Source organism: Lynx canadensis, chromosome B3 (genome assembly GCF_007474595.2).
Source record: "Lynx canadensis isolate LIC74 chromosome B3, mLynCan4.pri.v2, whole genome shotgun sequence".
Taxonomy (NCBI): Eukaryota; Metazoa; Chordata; class Mammalia; order Carnivora; family Felidae; genus Lynx; species Lynx canadensis.
The window spans coordinates 102,778,638-102,797,481 of record NC_044308.2 but is presented as its reverse complement, the minus strand read 5'-3'; the positions used below and the strand labels follow the sequence as shown (position 1 = coordinate 102,797,481).

Below are 18,844 nucleotides of genomic sequence, written 5' to 3'. Positions count from 1 at the left end.
GGTATAAATTTACTACACAAATAATTAAATCTGTAATTATACATGGTTTCTGAAGTCCTTCACTGCTTCTGATTCAGAACATATATCCCTTAAATATAAAAATGTCCTCACCTGAGTTAACTGCTTACACCTATCCTTCATAGCAACAGCATCTTCCTTCACAGCAGCAAGTAACTTATCTTTTTCTTGAAGCTGATGTACAAGTGCGGTCAATTCTCCTTTACTTGACTACAGTAGAGAAATCAATACAGAATTAGTAATAGTTAACATGAGCTAATGAAAATGAAGCATCTAATATCAAATGTTCTTGGGCCAATGCAGAGTTCACAATTACATATAAAGTAGAATGACTGCCAAATCCTGGTCAGTGAAATATCATTCATGATTCATGATTCACTTCATCATTCTATATTCTGAGGCATACAATAGGATACATATCAACCAAGAAATAAATTTTTTACAAAGAATTATAGGACTCTAGTTTTAAACCCAGAGTCAAGATTGCAATCTCTCCCTTCTCCTCCTAAAAGATCAAAAGAGGAATATGAAACCAAAATACAAACAACCAAAATGAAACAATCATCTGTAATGTCAAAGCATAACATCAGAAAAGACTGCCAAAAGTATGGAGATCAAACACAGGTGCTCCACAACCCTGTCAAAATATACTCAAGACTACAGAAGTGCCCTGGTGCCTAGTTCTCTGCAACCAACCAGCATATGGAAAAACCAATTATCTTCCATTTGACATCAGGAACAAAGACAGAAGGTAGGAATCTTCTTGGAAGGAGATCTCAAGAAGCAAAGGAAGTGAGAATGAAGAAGAAATCATACAAACTTTACTCAAAGAAAGCAGCTAGTGAGGCAGAGTAGGGAGAAATTCTTCATAGTGATACTCTGTAGTGAAGTCTTTTATCTGGTAAGACAGAAAGGCTAAAAGAACTTATTTTCACACACAGCCTGAAAAGAACAGCACTTAGCATTGGTCCTTCATTGTCAATCTCCAGGCACAGAGTTTATCCAAGAGGAACACCCTCACTAAAAGAGGAGTACTGATCAAAAAGAAAACAGAGTAGGGGCACCTGGGTGGCTCAGTCAGTTGAGCATCCGACTCTTGGTTGGCTCAGGTCACAATCTCATAGTTTCAAGGAGTTCGAGCCCCATGTCTGGCTCTGCACTGGCAGCAAGGAGCCTGCTTGGGAGTCCCTCCCTCCCTCCCTCCCCCCCCACCCCTCCCCTGCTCGTCCTGTCTCTGTCTCTCTCAAAGTAATTACTTAAAAAAAATTTTTTTAAAGACAAAAAAAAAAAAGTCTATGCAAGATACATGAAAAAAGAAAACACAAAAAACAAATGACAAGTGAAGAAAAATCACCAAAAAAGATTGTCAAAAAGCAGACAAAAATTGTGATAAAAAAATCACTGTGAGTTTTAAAAATCTTATAGTAGTCATTTCTGGAAATCAAGAGTAAAGAATAAAGTTCACAAGAAAAGCTCAAAGAAAAGACCACAGAATGAGATGGAAGTATGAGCCAGCAAAACCCAAACTGGAAGTAAAAGTAACACTATCTCAGAAATACAATCCAATTAGAAGTAGAAAACAAAAAAAGGCCGCTGAAATATATTAAGAGACAGAGTCTAGGATGGAGAGAAATAAAAAAATAAAAAAAAAGAAGTAGAAATAAACCAAAAGCTTTTCTCTTAGGATTAAAATATGAAACACAAAGACAATAGGCAAAGATTTAGTATATGCTTGCTAGATACTCATTATTTCAATTATTTTAAGGGATAAATCTCATGGCTGAAAAGATATGCTTTATCCTAAGAAATATAGAGGACACAGGAGTCAAGGCCAAAACCATATTAAATTTCCTGCTGAACTTAAAAGAAAATGAATCCCTTGATATTTGTATGGTAGGGTAGACACTGGAAAAGTTCAAAAAATAAACATCTGGGTGGGTTGCCCAAAAGATGTTTTTATTGTGAGAGTAATCTGACAAAAATACATGAAAAGAATACAAAATTCAGTGTGTTCTTAGACCTCTATCCAGCTGAGTAAAGAATGGTAAAGCAAGTAGGAAAATTCTCAAGGAAAGAAAGTGAAACCCAGAAATATCATACCCCATCAAATTATCATTCATCTATAATGACAACAAAAAAGCATTTTAACTTGCCACAACCTGGGAAATATAGTTTCTATGAGCCTTTCCTGAAGAAATTCCAGGAAAAATAAATTCAGCCAACCAAGAGACAAATACAGACAACATGGCAAAAGAACTGTTATCAAGCTTTGAACCCACCATTAACCAGCAGAATTGCGACTAAAACATGAAAATTATAGTCACAAAGTAAACATTAAATGTTGTAAGTATCTGACAAACAAATGCTATCCCTAACAAAAGTTGAATGGGAAAAAGGAGAAGGGGTAGGAAAAAATTTTAAGTAGGCAAACCTCCTATTATATAGCATAGAGTCAGAAGAGTTAACAATTTAAAGTTGAAAAATCACATAACTGAGGCAAATACATTTAAAGGTCAACACCAAGAATGACTAAAATAATTAAATCAAATATTTTCTTACTAATACATTAACCGTTAACATTTTTGAGCAATTACTGTATGCTAAGAACTCTAAGCACCTACTATGTATTATTTCATTTAATATTCAAAACCTGATTATCATTCCCACTTGGGAGAAGAGGAAAGTGAGACACTGGGGTTATGTAACTTAAGGCCAAACAAATCTCAATGTGGCAGAACTCAGATATGAATCCAGGAAACCTGACTCTAGAACTCAGGATATTAACTCTAATATAAAACACAAGTATCCTGCAGCTTAAACGTAAGGCACATGCGCACACACACGCACAGGCACACATAAAACACATGACATCTCTTCAACTCTGCAACCCCTCTAGCTTTTACTGTTTTCCCCTTCCCATCTAAGGTATTCAGGGTGGACACTGTCCCCTTTCCTATTCATTTGATTATCTACAGTCTAGTACTTCAATCAAACTTTCACTGATGATATCAAATCCAATTTTTCAGTCCTTATCATCCTTCATCTCTCTAAAGCATGTCACTGTTGACTTTTCCCCTCACTGGTGAACTCTCTACCATCCCTAAGTGTCTGTGATTCCACTGTCTCCCTGGTGTTGCTTCTCCTCCTACTCCTCTTCAGTATCCTTTGTGGTGGCTTTCCTTGCCCTTTAAATGTTGGTGTTTCTCAGGGTTCACTCTTGAATTTTCTTAGCACTCCCCACATTCTCTCTAGTCTAGCACACATCCACCATGTGTATTGCTGATAGTGGAGTATTTTCCTAAATCACACCCATTATGATCTTTTTTTCAACTCCAGAGAAATACATATTCAACTGTGAAATGAATATATCTACTTCAATGATTCAAAGGATGCCTAAAACAACTACACAAAATTTTTCACAATCCTCTACTCTCTCCTCCTCTGCAAAGTGTTCATAAATAGCATTGTCACCACAATTTACCAAGTTACTCAAGAGCAAAAACAAGCATTCATTCTAGACTCTTCTTTAGCTACCTCATCTAACTGGCCAGCAGGTCCTAACTCCTCCATTTCCATCCTATGCTGGTGATCCTGCATTTATCTTCCCCCTTCCTCTGGAGCAGTATTAGGGGTGGGGATTTACTTATACCTGGAAACTTGGTATCTATTAAAAGGTCTGACCAAGACAGTTCCTATGACAGGAAGAGGGAGAAACTAAATTTACTTTTGCAAATACTGGGGACCTAAAAAGACACTGCGTCCCTGGAGATAAGAACAGAACCACTCTACAAGAAACACAGAATAATTAGATTTTGGAACAAAAAGTTCCAAAGATGGGGAAAAAAAGTGAAGCTGCAAAATAGTCTATTTCAAAACACTACCTTTAACAGTCCCCAACTTCTTCCTTGGCCTGCCTAAAACAACTACCAAGGGGAGGCTGATTTACACCCCAGTCTCTAGAATTCAAAGCTATCTCAGACAATAAAATAACTACTCTTGCCCCCTTAAGTCACTACCAACATCCTTAGAAGAGAACACTAAAAGCAATTATTTCCAATTTTAAAAAGCAGTAATTTCAGACACCGGGTAGTAACACAAAAACTTCAGCTGAAAGCTTTTCCCTTATCCCCACAAATAACTAAGAAACCCTTTAAGATAGATATACTTAGCCGATTAAAATAAATCAAAGGGGGGCGCCTGGGTGGCGCAGTCGGTTAAGCGTCCGACTTCAGCCAGGTCACGATCTCGCGGTCCGTGGGTTCGAGCCCCGCGTCGGGCTCTGGGCTGATGATGGCCCAGAGCCTGGAGCCTGCTTCCGATTCTGTGTCTCCCTCTCTCTCTGCCCCTCCCCCGTTCATGCTCTGTCTCTCTCTGTCCCAAAAATAAATAAACGTTGAAAAAAAAAAAAAATTTAAAATAAATCAAAGGACAAATTCTTCAGTCAAGTATTTCAAGACTTCCAACAGAATAATCAGATATTGTATCCAAAGTCACACAGTTACAACACTCACCCTGATTACCCTGGAACACCTTGCTTACACTGAGCCATTGTTGGCACCACATGGAGACCGTCCAACAAGCATACTACACTGTAAAATGCCAGACTTGTAAAACTCACTGTCAATAGATACTTGGAGGTATAGCAGACTTAATATGCTACGATAAATGCTATGACAAAAAAAGCCCAGATGGTTATGAGAAAGAATAGCAGAGAGAACAATTTAGACTGGGAATTCAGATTAGCTTTATATAGGGAAATGATACAGAAACAACAAATAGGAGACTACTAAAGGTAATCAGGTGAGGGGGATAGCCTGGACTCGAGTGCTCTTTAAGAAAAAAAAAATGAAAGCCACTCATTGTTTTAAATGAGGGGTGTGTGTGTGTGTGTGTGTGTGTGTGTGTGCGCGCGCACACGCGTGCTGAGAAGAATAGCGAAGTCCACATCTAATACTGAATATCAGATACCATATGTCATCTTACCTCACACAAATAACATTTGAAAACTTGTCACCTTTCCAGTATGACATAGTATACATGATAATGTAGTGAGCCTGACCCATGAGAAATTAAGTATTAACTCCATGGATTGTTTTTTTTGTTTTGTTTTTTGTTTACAAATTTTAGTCCGTCATAGCAGCGATTCTACCATCCAAATCACTTATTTTAGAAGGATGATACTTCATACACACACACAAAACAGCAAAGATTCCTAAGTTCTCTGAAGTGTGCTATCTTCAGTCACAAAAACATTCCATATATTCTATCCAGAAATCGCCTTACCTTCCCTTCAGAGCAGAGCAAAGCAAGGTACAGAGTTAAGTGTCAAATGACTTTAAAGCCCTATAAATCATCTTACTTATAAGCACTTCACTTTTGTCAGACACCTGACTAAATAAGTGTACTGATTAGTATAGATATACAAAATAACTTCTGAAGCCATTCCAGAACTTTTAAATGTGACTATGTGCTTTGGAGTATGAATGATGGGAATATGAATTTATTACTCTAGCAAAAGTCTTATTTGGTGAACTTCTAATCACTGTTCTCAAACATGCCCATAATAAAAAACATGCTTACCTTCTTCAAAGCATCCTGTATCACACCAGACTTCTCCTTTAGCAGGTCTACAACACAAAGGGCCTCATCTTCAGAAAACATCATAGTCTTCAAGGACAGAAGAAAATCTTTAAATTTCACTTCAGCATTTTCTTAAAAAAAAAAAAAAAAAAAAGAAAAGAATTGGCATTTAAGAGACACAAGTAATAACTTCAGCAAAGGTAAGCATCAAGAATTCTTGACCCAGAAAGTCAATACCAAGAGAAAACAGATTTATAGTTCAGGTCAGACAACTAAAAAATGCTCCAGTCAAGAGAGAAAAAGTATTTATCATCTTTAATATACTATGAAACAATTATATTAACTAAAATTTAATCAAACTACAGAATACTAAAGTGCCAGTATGCCCTCACTTAAAAAAAAAATCATTCCAATGTCTAGTATGCTAGTATCTGTACCAAGTATGTTCACAAATATTCTCATTTAACTTTAATAATCATGATATACAAATCAAACCTTACACATGATAAAATAAGCATGAAGATAATTATAAAAAGGAAACAGAATTTTTAAAAAAGGAAATATGATTTTACAAATACCAAATATATACAAACAATCCTGACATTTAAAAAAATCCACGCATCAAGCATCCCCTGACTCACTCAATTTCCTCGGGGGCTCTTACATAAAGCACAAACTTCCTTTCCTTAAAAATCAACTGCCAAGGGGCGCCTGGGTGGCGCAGTCGGTTAAGCCTCCGACTTCAGCCAGGTCACGATCTCGCGGTCCGGGTCACGATCTCGGGGTCCGTGAGTTCGAGCCCTGCGTCAGGCTCTGGGCTGATGGCTCGGAGCCTGCAGCCTGTTTCCGATTCTGTGACTCCCTCTCTCTCTGCCCCTCCCCCGTTCATGCTCTGTCTCTCTCTGTCCCAAAAATAAATAAAAACGTTGAAAAAAAAAATTAAAAAAAAAAAAAAACCAACTGCCAACCATTAGACCCAGAGAAGCCCAAGGCTTTAATAGTTCAGCAACATCGTAAGTTTAAAAAGTCAGTTATGTGTGTGCGTGAGAGCAAGGTATGGGAATTCTCTGTACTTTCCACTCAATTTTGCTGTGAAGCTACTACTATTCTTTAAAAAAAAAAAAAAAAAAAGTCTATTAAAAAAGTAAAATAATAATGAACGGTGGTTGTGAATTAGCACAGAAACCTCACAGGAGACCACAGCATAAGAGAAAAAAGTCATCAGACAGCAAAATAGCTGTAAAATCTTGGGCAAGACAAATTCAAGGGTCTGGCCCCATAAAACTTAGCAGGTTGGACTAGAAAATTACCAATAAACCTTTTATTACAAAGATTCTATAATTCTTTTACCATTCATTGTTTCTATGAGAAAATTTACTCAACTCCATCAGAACTCAAAAACGTGTTTCTTCAATACAAATTGCTACATGCTGCATATTACCTTTATCAGTTTCAGTCTTCAATTTTTTAGCCCCCGTTTTCTGGATTCCTTCTACTTGGTCAGGTTTAATTAGATCAATAGCATCTCTCTTATCCAGCACAGGATTTGAATCGGCATTATCCATCAAAGGAATATAAGCAGTTGCATGAATAAGGGGTTCATCTACCAAGACTGCAATTTAAGTTCAACAAAATTAGAATTACTCAGGGTTTTACAGCAGAGTAATTAAATAACATGTACACACATTTAAGTTCAATGAGAAATGCAGTTATTTTCAAACATCTAACACCAAGTCAATTTGGCTTTAAATTCCTATTTTATCATTTAACATAAAGTAAAAACACACTTCTAATTAAGCAGTAGCAATTCAATATTATTCTACAGTAAATCATTTAAGTTATCTGAAAGTGTGTAGCATATCTCCTTTCTAACACTATCTGAAAACTTCTTCTATATCCTTTGTATTTTAGTTAGTTCTCATTGTCTTCCTGTTTTAACTAAAAAATCCATTCACATTTAATTAGTGCCCAAGGAAAACTACTAATCTTTATTTATGTTTGTACTTTGCCGAATTCTTACTGCAAATGATAGTTTTTAACGGAGTTCCTTCCACTTTCTAGGTACAAAAATCAGTCATTGTTCCTTGCAGATACTGTCTCATTTCTAAAAGTTATGCCTGTAATTTCCATGGCACATCTTACTGAACTGGCTAAAATTTGCAGAACAACATTAAAAGTGGAGGAAGGAAGCCTCCTTACACTTTGTTCCTACTTTTAACAGGAAGAACTTTAAGAGTTTGAACATTAAAGTCTGATGTCTGCTGGCTAAAGATAAAAACTTGCGCACACATATGGAAATCTATCTTCCTACCTTTTTAAAAAAGCTTTTGGGCATGAAGAGTGTGTTTTGTTCGTTTTTTGTTTTTTTTTTTTATAATAAAGGGCACCTGGGTGGCTCAGTGGGTTAAGCATCCGACTTCAGCTCAGGTCATGATCTCACAGTTCCTGAGTTCGAGCTCCGCATCAGGCTCTTTGCTGACAGCTCAGAGCCTGGAGCCTGTTTTGGATTCATTCTCTCTCTCTCCCTCCCTCTCCCTGGTTCACACTGTCTCTCTCTCAAAAATAAACATTAAAAAAATTTATTTTAATTTATAATAAATATTTAATCTTATGAAATATTTGTGGGTAATATTTTTCTGTACCTAGCTGCTTGATACATCATAATTTTCGTGCAATAGAATTTCATCTTTTCTCTTTCCAATTTTAATATTTTCCAGCACTAGTTGATACCACTGTCCAATATTATTTGAATATCACCATTTAATCTATACACGTTTCACAGAGGTTTTCCCTGGACAATTCTGAACATATACAAACTGCTCCATCACTCTTAATGGGATGCTTCCCACATATACATACAAACAATGTTTAGGAAATAATTGGGAATATAGGGTAATGATATATCTAAACAATATCCTCAAGCATAATCTTTAAGTGATATTTCAAAGTACAAATGTTTCCTTGTTGGGATGAGCACTGGGTGTTGTATGTAAACCAATATGACAATAAATTTCGTATTAAAAAAAAAAGTACAAATGTTTCAGGAATACTTTTCTTCTATAGTTTATATGTTATTTACATTATTTTCAAAACTCCGTTGAGACCATTTAATAAATGCTTTGTCCTTTTTAAATTTCAGATAAACTTCTTCATCACAAACATATACCCTGGCCATCTGTCAAAACACTATGAAACCACAAGACTCAAGGATCCCTGGACTTCTTTTAGCATTAGCATTGTTATAGTACACATTAAGCAGAGAACTGAAGAGCATGTGAGTTCTAAGATCCTTGTCCTAAGTGTACTTCTCTAGAATTAGTATTTATAAAACACATTATCTACATATTTCACCGTTTTCTGTCTTTTGCTTCCTTGAAGAAACTTTCTTCTTTCCTGATCCACTTTCTTGTTTAGTCTCTTGATGGAGGGGTAATGACTCTTGCTTTTTTGAAGGTGCCATAAGAGTTTCCACCTTTTTATCCTGATCATCTTTATTGAAAATAAATGAAAAGTCATCATAGCAAACAACAAACACACCAGAAGATTCAATTACTGGTAAATAATTCCCAGAATGCTTTACCTTCAAAATTTTAAACTCTCTAATAGTATTATTCCAGCTTTCTTACTCTGTTACACCTGTCTTTAATTTCATCAAGACTTCTAAAAATACTTGTTGCTTCTTTTATATCCCATTTCTCAGCCACTCTTAATCCTACTCAGCCTATGGGCATGCTCAAATCCCTACCATCTTAAAAAAGAAAATCCTTCCCACCACTGTAATTCCCAGCCTCCCACACCCATTTCTTCTTATATTAACAAAAGAATGATCTGTACTTCTTTTACCAATCATTTGTCAATTGCAACCTGATTTTTATCTCTTCCATTATCCATGAAAGGATTTTACAGAGCAATCTGGTGTCCCAAATGCCATACTCTACCAATATCCTTTATTTCTTCTTTGACTTCTATTTAGCATTTCATACTACTGATCTCTACCTCCTTAAAATTCTGTCTTCATTAGGCTAAGTGAAATAAGAAGATCATGAAAGGACAAATATTGTATGATTTCACTTATATAAAGTACCCAGACTAGTCAAATTCACAGAAACAAAGTAGAATGGTTGTTACCAGGGGCTTGGGGGGGGGGGGAGGGGAATGGGAAATTACTGTTTAATGGGTACAGAGTTTCTGTTGGGGAAGATGAAAAATTCCTGAGATGACTAGTGATGATGGTTGCATAAGAATGTAAACGTACTTAATGCCACAGAACTATACACTTAAAAATGGTAAAATGGTAAATGTTATTGTATATTTTGCCACAATAAAATTTAAAACTCTCTATCACCTCCCAAAAATTCTCTATCAGCTCCTACAATTCTTTTCTTACACTTGAAATATTCCTTTGCAAATTCTTTTGTAAACTGTTCCTACAGAATACCTCATATGCTGGTATTCTTCAGGGTAGTACCTTTAAACAATTCCCTTGGATGTGCTTATCTATACCCGTGACTTCAACAACTATTTTCACGCTTACAGCTTCCAAGTCTATATTCTAGCCTTATGCATCTGCACTTACATATCCTATTGCATCCTAAATTGCTCTTTATGTAAGTGGCCCCCCCATAGGAACCTGAAACACAACCTGAAAGCATTCTCCTCTCCATATACATCCACTCTCAATATTCCCTATCTTAGTGCTACCAACCACCTACCAATCAGGGGTTGGCAAACTTTTTCTGTAAAGGTCCAAACATTAAATATATTTGCATATCCATACAGACTCTATCAAAACTATCTGAGGCGCCTGGGTGGCTCAGTCAGTTAAGTATCCAACTCTTGATTTTGGCTCAGGTCATGATCTCACAGTTCATGGGATCGAGCCCCTCATTGGGCTCTGCGCTGAGCATGGAGCTTGAGATTCTCTCACTCCCTCTCTGACTGTCCCTCCCCCCCCACTCTCTCTCTCAAAATAAATGAATAAATTAAAGAGAATTAAAACTACTCACCTGCTGTTGCAGTATGAAAGCCAGCCATACACATACGTTAATGGATGAGTATGGCTGCATTCAAAAAAACTTCATTTCTAGACAAAGAGGTTTGCATTTCATGTAATTTCCACATTTAACAAAATATTATTCTTCTTTGGATTTTTTTCGAATCACTGAAAACATAAAAACTATTCTTGGCTCATGGACCATAAAAAATAGAAAGCAGGCCAGATTTGGCTCCAAGATTTTAGTATGCCAACCCTGAGAAACTTAAAACTTGGATAATCAGTCTTGATTCTGCCTTCTCCTTTATCTGCCATACCTCATTCAATAAGATTAGTCATGTTGTTTTTACTTTATAGACCTCTTTAATCTACTTTTTTTTAAGTAGGCTCCCAGTCCAATGTGGGGCTTGAACCCATGACCTTGAGATCAAGAGTAGGATGTTCTACCAACTGAGAGCCAGCCAGGTGCCCCTTTAATCTACTTTCTATTTCTTCTGTCACTAACACAGTTCAGTTCTCCAATTTAACTTTGGAAAACAATAATCTCATAACTAGATTATCTATATTAAATACTACTCCATAAAACTTGCCCTCCCCAAGTTCTGCCAAAGACATCTTTCTAAAATATAAATATGACCAGACCATGTAAACTGACCAGCTTGAAAAATTTTCAACAATGGCTAAACTATAACACCCCAGCTCCTTAACACTGTGTACAAAACCCATCATGATCTAGCCCCTACATGTCTTTTCATCTTTGTGTCCTACCACTCCCAACCTCCTATCTCATGGTTCAAAAATACACTGTACTCCTATCTCTATCTTTCTAAGTGACATTCTGACAGTATGGAATGAGACCCACCAAGCTGCTTGGTGAAGTGATTCAGTGCCTGGAAGACCTCAGGCACCATCTCCTCTGTAAAGCTCTTTACCTCTGATCCCCATAAGTAGTAGTTGTTTAGGCATCTGCATTTCTTGTATACTTCAAACATCTCTTACGTAAGTCACATTTCATTACTGGCTTACATGTCCTTCTCCCCCACTAAAATAGAAGTGCTTACTCTGATTTCTCTAGCATCATGCCTTGATCATAGCTGGCAAACAAATATTTAAAATCCAATATAATGAATTCAACACTCCACAAGACACACAAACAACTTAATGGTAAACACAAGTCCTTTCATAAAAACTGTAGTTTCACACATCATGACACCATTTCTCATGGGCTTTCCATTACATCTGTTAACCCCTCTACCTAGAATATCCTATCCCACCCTTCCCAGCCACCCAAAAACCAGCTAGTACTTACATAACCTCTAAGGTTAATTTTAGGCATTACATCCTCTAAGTGATCCACTTAGAACTCCTACACTGGTTTAGACATATCAAGATCATTATATTAAACATTTTACAATAATTATTTATGTTCATGTCTACAGTTTGAAAACACACTAGTTTTATCTCAGCAGCCCTATTACCTAGTATAATGCCTAGTATAAAATAGCTGTATGAAAAACATTTGCAAAATTAAAGACAAAAACGGTATCTATCTTTTCATCTTTAATTCCTAACACACTAATTAGAAAATGTAAGTTTTTAACTGCTGATATTTATAGGTCCTTACTAGTTCCAGTAAAACAGTTGAATTTTATATATTTCCATTAAGTTTCTTTTCCATATTTCTAATATAAAGTTTAGTTTTAAATGCTGTTTTATGATCAATAATTTTATCAGCATTTAATGTTAATGAAAGCAAACACACAGTGAAAATGACAATGTTCTTGGTTTCAGACTCCATATTTTTAACATTTTGTATACACACCTAACAAAGTATCTAAATTTCAAGCTCTAAAGTCATTAAAACAAATACAATATACAATAAAGTTGAATAGATTATAATACCGCTTCCATTTTTAGACTTCTTCTGCCCTGGTTTCTTCTTTGAGGCAGCTGCTTCAGAAGGGGGGGTGGGCTGTTTAGTAACTGGGACAGGTTCTACTTTTTTGCCTGGAATCTTTGACACATCACTTTCTTTGGTGACCTGTTCTTCTAGTACAGGCTTGTGTTTCTTTTCCTTCTTCTTTCTTTCTCTGACACTACTTGAAGTTTCAACTACATTCAGTGGAACAGGTACAACTTGCTCATCTTCTACAGCCAAGGCATCAGATAATTTAAAGTCCCGGGGTACACTCTCAGAATCAGATTCAGGGAGGTTCCCATTCTGGATTTCTTTCTTTTTATTCTTTTTCTTTTCTGCCTTCTTTTTATCGGTTTTGGTAGGAATAAGCTTTTGTTCTCTTTTCTGTTTTGCAAGAACTTCATCATATAATGTTTCTTTCATGAAAAGCCAGAAGAAGAGGAAAATTACTGTAATAACTACTGAAGGAATAAGGACAATAAAATATGTTGATTCATAAAATTCCATGGTGCTTTTGTTAATGTGATCCTATAAAACCTAAATGGGGGGCGTGGGGGGGGGGGGAGAGAAAAAACAAAAACTTTAGTCAGCATAATACAAATTAAACACAAAACCTCTGCTCTTTCAAGTAGTATTTCAGATCTAACCTGATGTACAAATCTAAGCAGGTTACAATTGTTTAAATCACATACTTATTTTGCCATCTACAATTCAAATATACTATGAAATAAAAATGTGTGGTAATAATTAGAGAGTAATATATCCTCTACTTTTAAACCAAATGAAAAGATCTTCACGGGAGGAAAAAAAAAAAAACTCTAGACATCCATTACTTTTTTCCCCAAACATCAACTTTTGACATTTTATTAGTACTTAGCTTTTTTCCTCTTATTGCACTGTTGACCAATACTACTATATGTGGAAACAGAAGCCATCAACTGTTACCAAAACACTGGATATTCATTAAAAGTACCATACTTTGGGGTCCCTGAGTGGCTCAGTCAGTTAAGCATCCAATTCTTGATTTTGGCTCAGGTTATGATCTCAGGGTTCATGAGTTCGAGCCCTGCACTGGGCTCTGCGCTATCAGAGCAGAGCCTGCTGGAATTTTCTCTCCTTCTCTCTCTGCCCATCCCCTGCTTGCACACTCACTCTCAAAAAAAAACCAAAAGGTACCATACTTTTAATTGCAAAAAAAAGAGAGAGAGAGAGAGGGAGAGAGAGATGGTTCATCTCATCATTTAGAAATTTAAGCCCATTCACCAACTGCTAGTACCTTTATTCCAACAACTAACAGCCTCATGATATAAGTGAGATACATCACAGATATAGAAACATACTACAGCCAAATCAAAATGTTAGGTTCTGTCATTCAGTATTGAAATAAATTACAAATTAGATGCATTTCCTGATTTTTTTTTCAGGGTACCCCTTACTACAAACTAAATTATACTGCAAAAAACAAAGCTGGCCATAATAATCTTTTCTAAATGCTAAAAGATAAGAGAGGCCTTGCCTCACCAACAGAGTATCAGTCCTACTTTTAGATTAACCCAACAGCTATAGAAAATAAAGGTATGGTCTGATTACTCAGATCTGCCTTGAACATAGACACTATAATCCCTCATCTGAAGGGTAGTTACAGCTAAAATTATACTTCAAAGTAAGAATGGTTCTGATGTTTAGGCTCTAGATATCAATATTCCTATAAATATGTATAAGCCACATAAATATGGCTTGTATCCTTATAACTCCTATCACATTTGTTGTGGAAAAAAGGCAAGGTATGTAATGCAGATGAAATTAAACCCATGGACATGCTTAAGGTAAAGCTATGTAAATTCTACTTTTGCACTTTTAATGTGTAAATGAATCTGAGAATCTTAAGTTCTTAAAATTATCCATCTGAAGTCTCAAAAACGGTAATGATTAAAGAAACAAAATTCTACCTAAACAGAAATATTCTAAGAATTATTTTAGACCTTAGAAAACAGCAGCTTTAAAGTTGAATAAATCTGAGTTCAATGAATTTAAGACTTCACCAGAACCATTTTAATAGGACTCATGAGTTTTCCAAGACAAAATAAAGCTATTCACAGTAGTCTGTTAACTGTCAAGATAAACAGACCTAGAAATCTTATGTTTATGACAAACTTAAGCACATTTAGTTTAACTTTGTCTTTCAACTTCCTTATATCTCATTTTAAAATGTGGAGTATACTTTTTTCAAGTTATACCAACAATGACTTAAGTCTGAAAATAGTGAGAAGTGGAACCTGAAAATTGTTGTTTTATTAGGCACACTCTTGATCTTTATGATTAAAACAGCATTTGTTACCATTTCACATTTCCATAGGCAATTTTTTTAATGGTGTTACAACCCTAGACTTACTTAGACAAGGTTTTAAAAGGTTGAAGGGGAACAGGAATCACGTGCTAACAAAATACTAAAAGAAACTTTATACAGAATTGTTCTTCCCTGATAAGTCATGAACTCTCCAGGTTTTTAACTAATCAGACATATTTTACTGTGTCTAAGTGTTACTTGTCAACCAGAAATGCTTTCAAGGAGCAGAGACCACGTTTTATCTTTGGTTTTTTGTTTGTTTAAACATTACCATCCACAGGCTACACACAGCCTGTCCAAGTTAGCTGGGGAGGGTGGGGGAGAAAAAGAACACAATGAGTTAAAACTTGGATTTTTGCTTTGGGGAAGAAAAGCCACAAAGGCATTTACCAGCAGCCACAGATGCTGGGGGGGTGGGGGGGGGTCAAGTCAAAGTCAGAAAGACCTTGAACAGCAAACTGCAGCCATGTGTAGCCTAGGTCTCAGGAGAGCAAAATCTATGATTAAAGCAAGAAGCAGACATTCAAGGGAAAGAGCCCATGAGACCACAAGAACTCTAAAACACAGATTCTTCGAATGTTCTGATGATTTTCTGGTTCCCTTTTCCAGGTCTCATAAAAGCCTGGAGGAATCATGATTCCCATTTCTGGATTTTCATAAGATTCCCTTCACACAATTCAATTCCCCTTCTCTTGAACTTACTTTCTGCACCTAGAGAGGTCTAACCAGAACACCAAGACAAATTTAAAGTTGAGAAAATGCTTGTATTTCTTTAATCCAATAATCCTGAATTTTTTTTTTCAACGTTTATTTATTTTTGGGACAGAGAGAGACAGAGCATGAACAGGGGAGGGGCAGAGAGAGAGGGAGACACAGAATCGGAAACAGGCTCCAGGCTCTGAGCCATCAGCCCAGAGCCTGACGCGGGGCTCGAACTCACGGACCGCGAGATCGTGACCTGGCTGAAGTCGGACGCTTAACCGACTGCGCCACCCAGGCGCCCCACCAATAATCCTGAATTTTTAAACCAAGAAATTTGCAAGGAAAAGCAGCACATATAAAGATGTTCACAGCAACATTATATATAATATGAAAACTGAGGCATAAAATATCCAACATCAGAATGGGTTCAATTAGCAAATACCAACACAAAATATTGCTATTAAAACTATAAAATCAAAAAAAGCCTTTAATAAGATTTCTTGTCAATTCAGTATAACTAAATAGTCAAAAATCGTAATTTTGCTTGTATGATCAAAATTTTTTACATATAATAGGCAATATCAAGATGATTAAACAAAGAGGTGTATCAGGGCTCCTGGCTGGCTGAGTTGGTTAAGTGTCCAACTCTTGATTTCAGCTCAGGTCATGATCTCATGGTTCACAAAATCGAGCCCTGCATCAGGTTCTGCGTTGAGTGTGGAGCCTGCTTGAGATTCTCTCTCCCTCTCCCTCTGCCCCTCCCAAGTGCATGAACACTCCTTATCTATCTCTCACTCTAAAAAAAACAAAAAAGAGTTGTGCCAGAATCATGGTTGCAGTCTCATCTGCCTTAATATTTTAGTTTTACACTTTGTAATTTTTAAGAGATATTCATAAAATGTTTAATTCTTTGCTTAATTCAAAAAATGGCAAAGTGAATAAGTACTAAAATATCAATAATAAACCATAGTTTCACATTATACACATGGGTATAAGAGTAATATAAGGAGAGAAAAGAGACAAAGGGGGCCTGGGAATGAAATCCAGAAAAATACAGAGAAGAACAAACAAAGGTAGCAAGAGATTTTATTTTACGTGGGGCAGGGGAAGACCATGAAAAAAATAAAAGGAAAGGGTAGGAGGGGTTGAGACAAAGTTAATTTAGCTCAAGGTGAAAGGAATCAGGTTGCTAAAATTTTCTCAGTCCATAATATACAACTCAACATGTTTGTTGAGTTGATATAACATGTAGACAATTAGCAGCTCAGGTTTTGAGATGACAGCATAAGTCACCAACGTTAATAATTTCTCCATATTCCCTTTGTAATATTAATGAGCTTTTTACCTCATACCTTCCACCTTAACAGATTCCAGTCTGAATATAATTAATGGCCAATGGTGGACAAGTAAAGTAGGAGTGAGATAACCATGGAATCATAATAAACACATTCCATACCAGTGGCTTTAATCTTTTATTTAGACATAAATCCTTCAAGAAATTGATAAAAGACCAATCCACTTTCCCAAAACTAAAGAATACACACTAAGGTGGATCCCACATTTAAAATCCTGCTCTAGAATAAGAGATGAGTTTTCATCCCTGCCCTACAAATAAAGAACTTAAAATTAAAAAAAAAAAGTTAACAGGATGGAAAAACAATATATAAAAATTCTGTCTCATTTGAGTATGTATTATGATTCTGTGTTTCAAGTAAGTATGTATTATGAATGCTAATCAAATAATTTTAAGATTCCATGTACTTGTCTTATTCTAACTTAATTTGTTCATACAAAAATTGAGCTGCATTACTCAGTTAAGTACTATACATTTCTCAGAAGGTTCAACAACTTTTTAGTATTGATAACGTAAAACCTAAAATTTCAAATGATTTACAAATAAAATCTAGGAGCAATTACTACGATTTCAACCACATTGCTTAATTAAAAATGATATAACTAGACATAATAATAGGCTTAGATAAGTGCAGGACATCTACAGAAACATCACACATTTAAACATACCACCTGGCTGGCTCAGTCAATAGAGCACATGACTCTTGATCTCAGGGTTGTAAGTTTGAGCCCCACATTGGGTACAGAGATCATTTAAAAATAAAAAAATCTTAGGGATGCCTGGGTGGCTCAGTTGGTTAAGTGTCCAATTTCTGCTCAGGTCATGATCATGGTTCATGAGTTCAAGCCCCGCATTGGGCTCTCTATTGTCAGCACAGAGCCCACTTTGTATCCTCTGTGCCCCCCCCCCGCCCCTACCCCACTCACACTTTTTCAAAAATAAACATTAAAAAAATAATAATTAAAAAAAAATTGGGGCACCCAGTGCCTCAGTCAGTTTAAGTGTCTGACTTTGGCTCAGGTCATGATCTCAAAGTTTATGAATTCAAGCCCCATGTGGAGCTCTGTGCTGACAGCTTGAAACTTGGAGACTGCTTCAGATTCTGTGTCTCCCTCTCTCTCTCTGCCCCTTCCCTACTCGCGTGCTTGCTCTCAAAATTAAATAAAAATTTAAAAAATTTAAAAAATCTTTAAAATAAAAATCACACCATTTAAAATAATTAAGACAGTGTAATGCAGCAAAATACACTACAACAACAAAAAAACTAAAAACTACTTATGCTGAGCACAATTACATACATATAGATATAACCTGAGACTATACAGAGAAAGTGAGAGTCATTTTTTAGAGTGAGATTACAAGTATTTTTAATGTACAGCTAGCTGACCTTCGAACAACACAGGTTTCAACTGTGTAGGTGGTCCACATACACACAGCTTTTTGTCAATACATACATCAACTTATATTATCTATAAATATAATACAGTGCTATAATGTATTTTCTCTTCCTTATAACATCTTAAGAAACATATTCTTTAGCTTACTTTACTGTAAGAATACAGCATATAATCATATAACACATAAAATATGTCAACTGTTACCAGGAAGGCTCCCAGTCAACAATAGGCTATTAGTTAAGTTTTGGGGTAGTCAATTTAAATGGGGATCTTCGATTGCCTCAAACCCCTGCTTAACTGTTGAACTTTTTAAATTTCTTCTACATCAAAACAGAAATTTAAGTAACCATCCTGAATGCACATTACACTCTTAAAAGTTTAAATAAACACAAAGAGGGGTGCCTGGGTGGCTCAGTCGGTTAAGTGTCCAGCCCTTGATTTTGGCTCAGGTCATGATCCCAGGGTCGTGGGATGGAGCCCCACATAAGGCTCCATGCTCAGTGTGGACCTGCTGAAGATTTTCTCTCCTTCTGTC

At 36.2% G+C, this 18,844-nt stretch overlaps 1 protein-coding gene across 6 annotated transcripts in view; it reads right to left on the bottom strand.

Moving 5' to 3' along the window:
- Nucleotides 1–18,844, bottom strand: part of KTN1 (kinectin 1) — a 114,220-nt gene that overhangs the window by 66,097 nt on the left and 29,279 nt on the right. For all 6 annotated transcript variants that reach the window (XM_030319172.2, XM_030319174.2, XM_030319176.2 and 3 more), the window contains exons 2-6: nucleotides 12,494–13,046; nucleotides 8,950–9,087; nucleotides 7,040–7,210; nucleotides 5,599–5,729; nucleotides 112–228 (exon numbers count right to left, since the gene is read on the bottom strand). In XM_030319172.2, coding sequence (XP_030175032.1) covers nucleotides 112–228; nucleotides 5,599–5,729; nucleotides 7,040–7,210; nucleotides 8,950–9,087; nucleotides 12,494–13,016 — 1,080 coding nt within the window. In that variant the 5' untranslated portion in view covers nucleotides 13,017–13,046. The remainder of the gene's footprint in view (nucleotides 1–111; nucleotides 229–5,598; nucleotides 5,730–7,039; nucleotides 7,211–8,949; nucleotides 9,088–12,493; nucleotides 13,047–18,844) is intronic.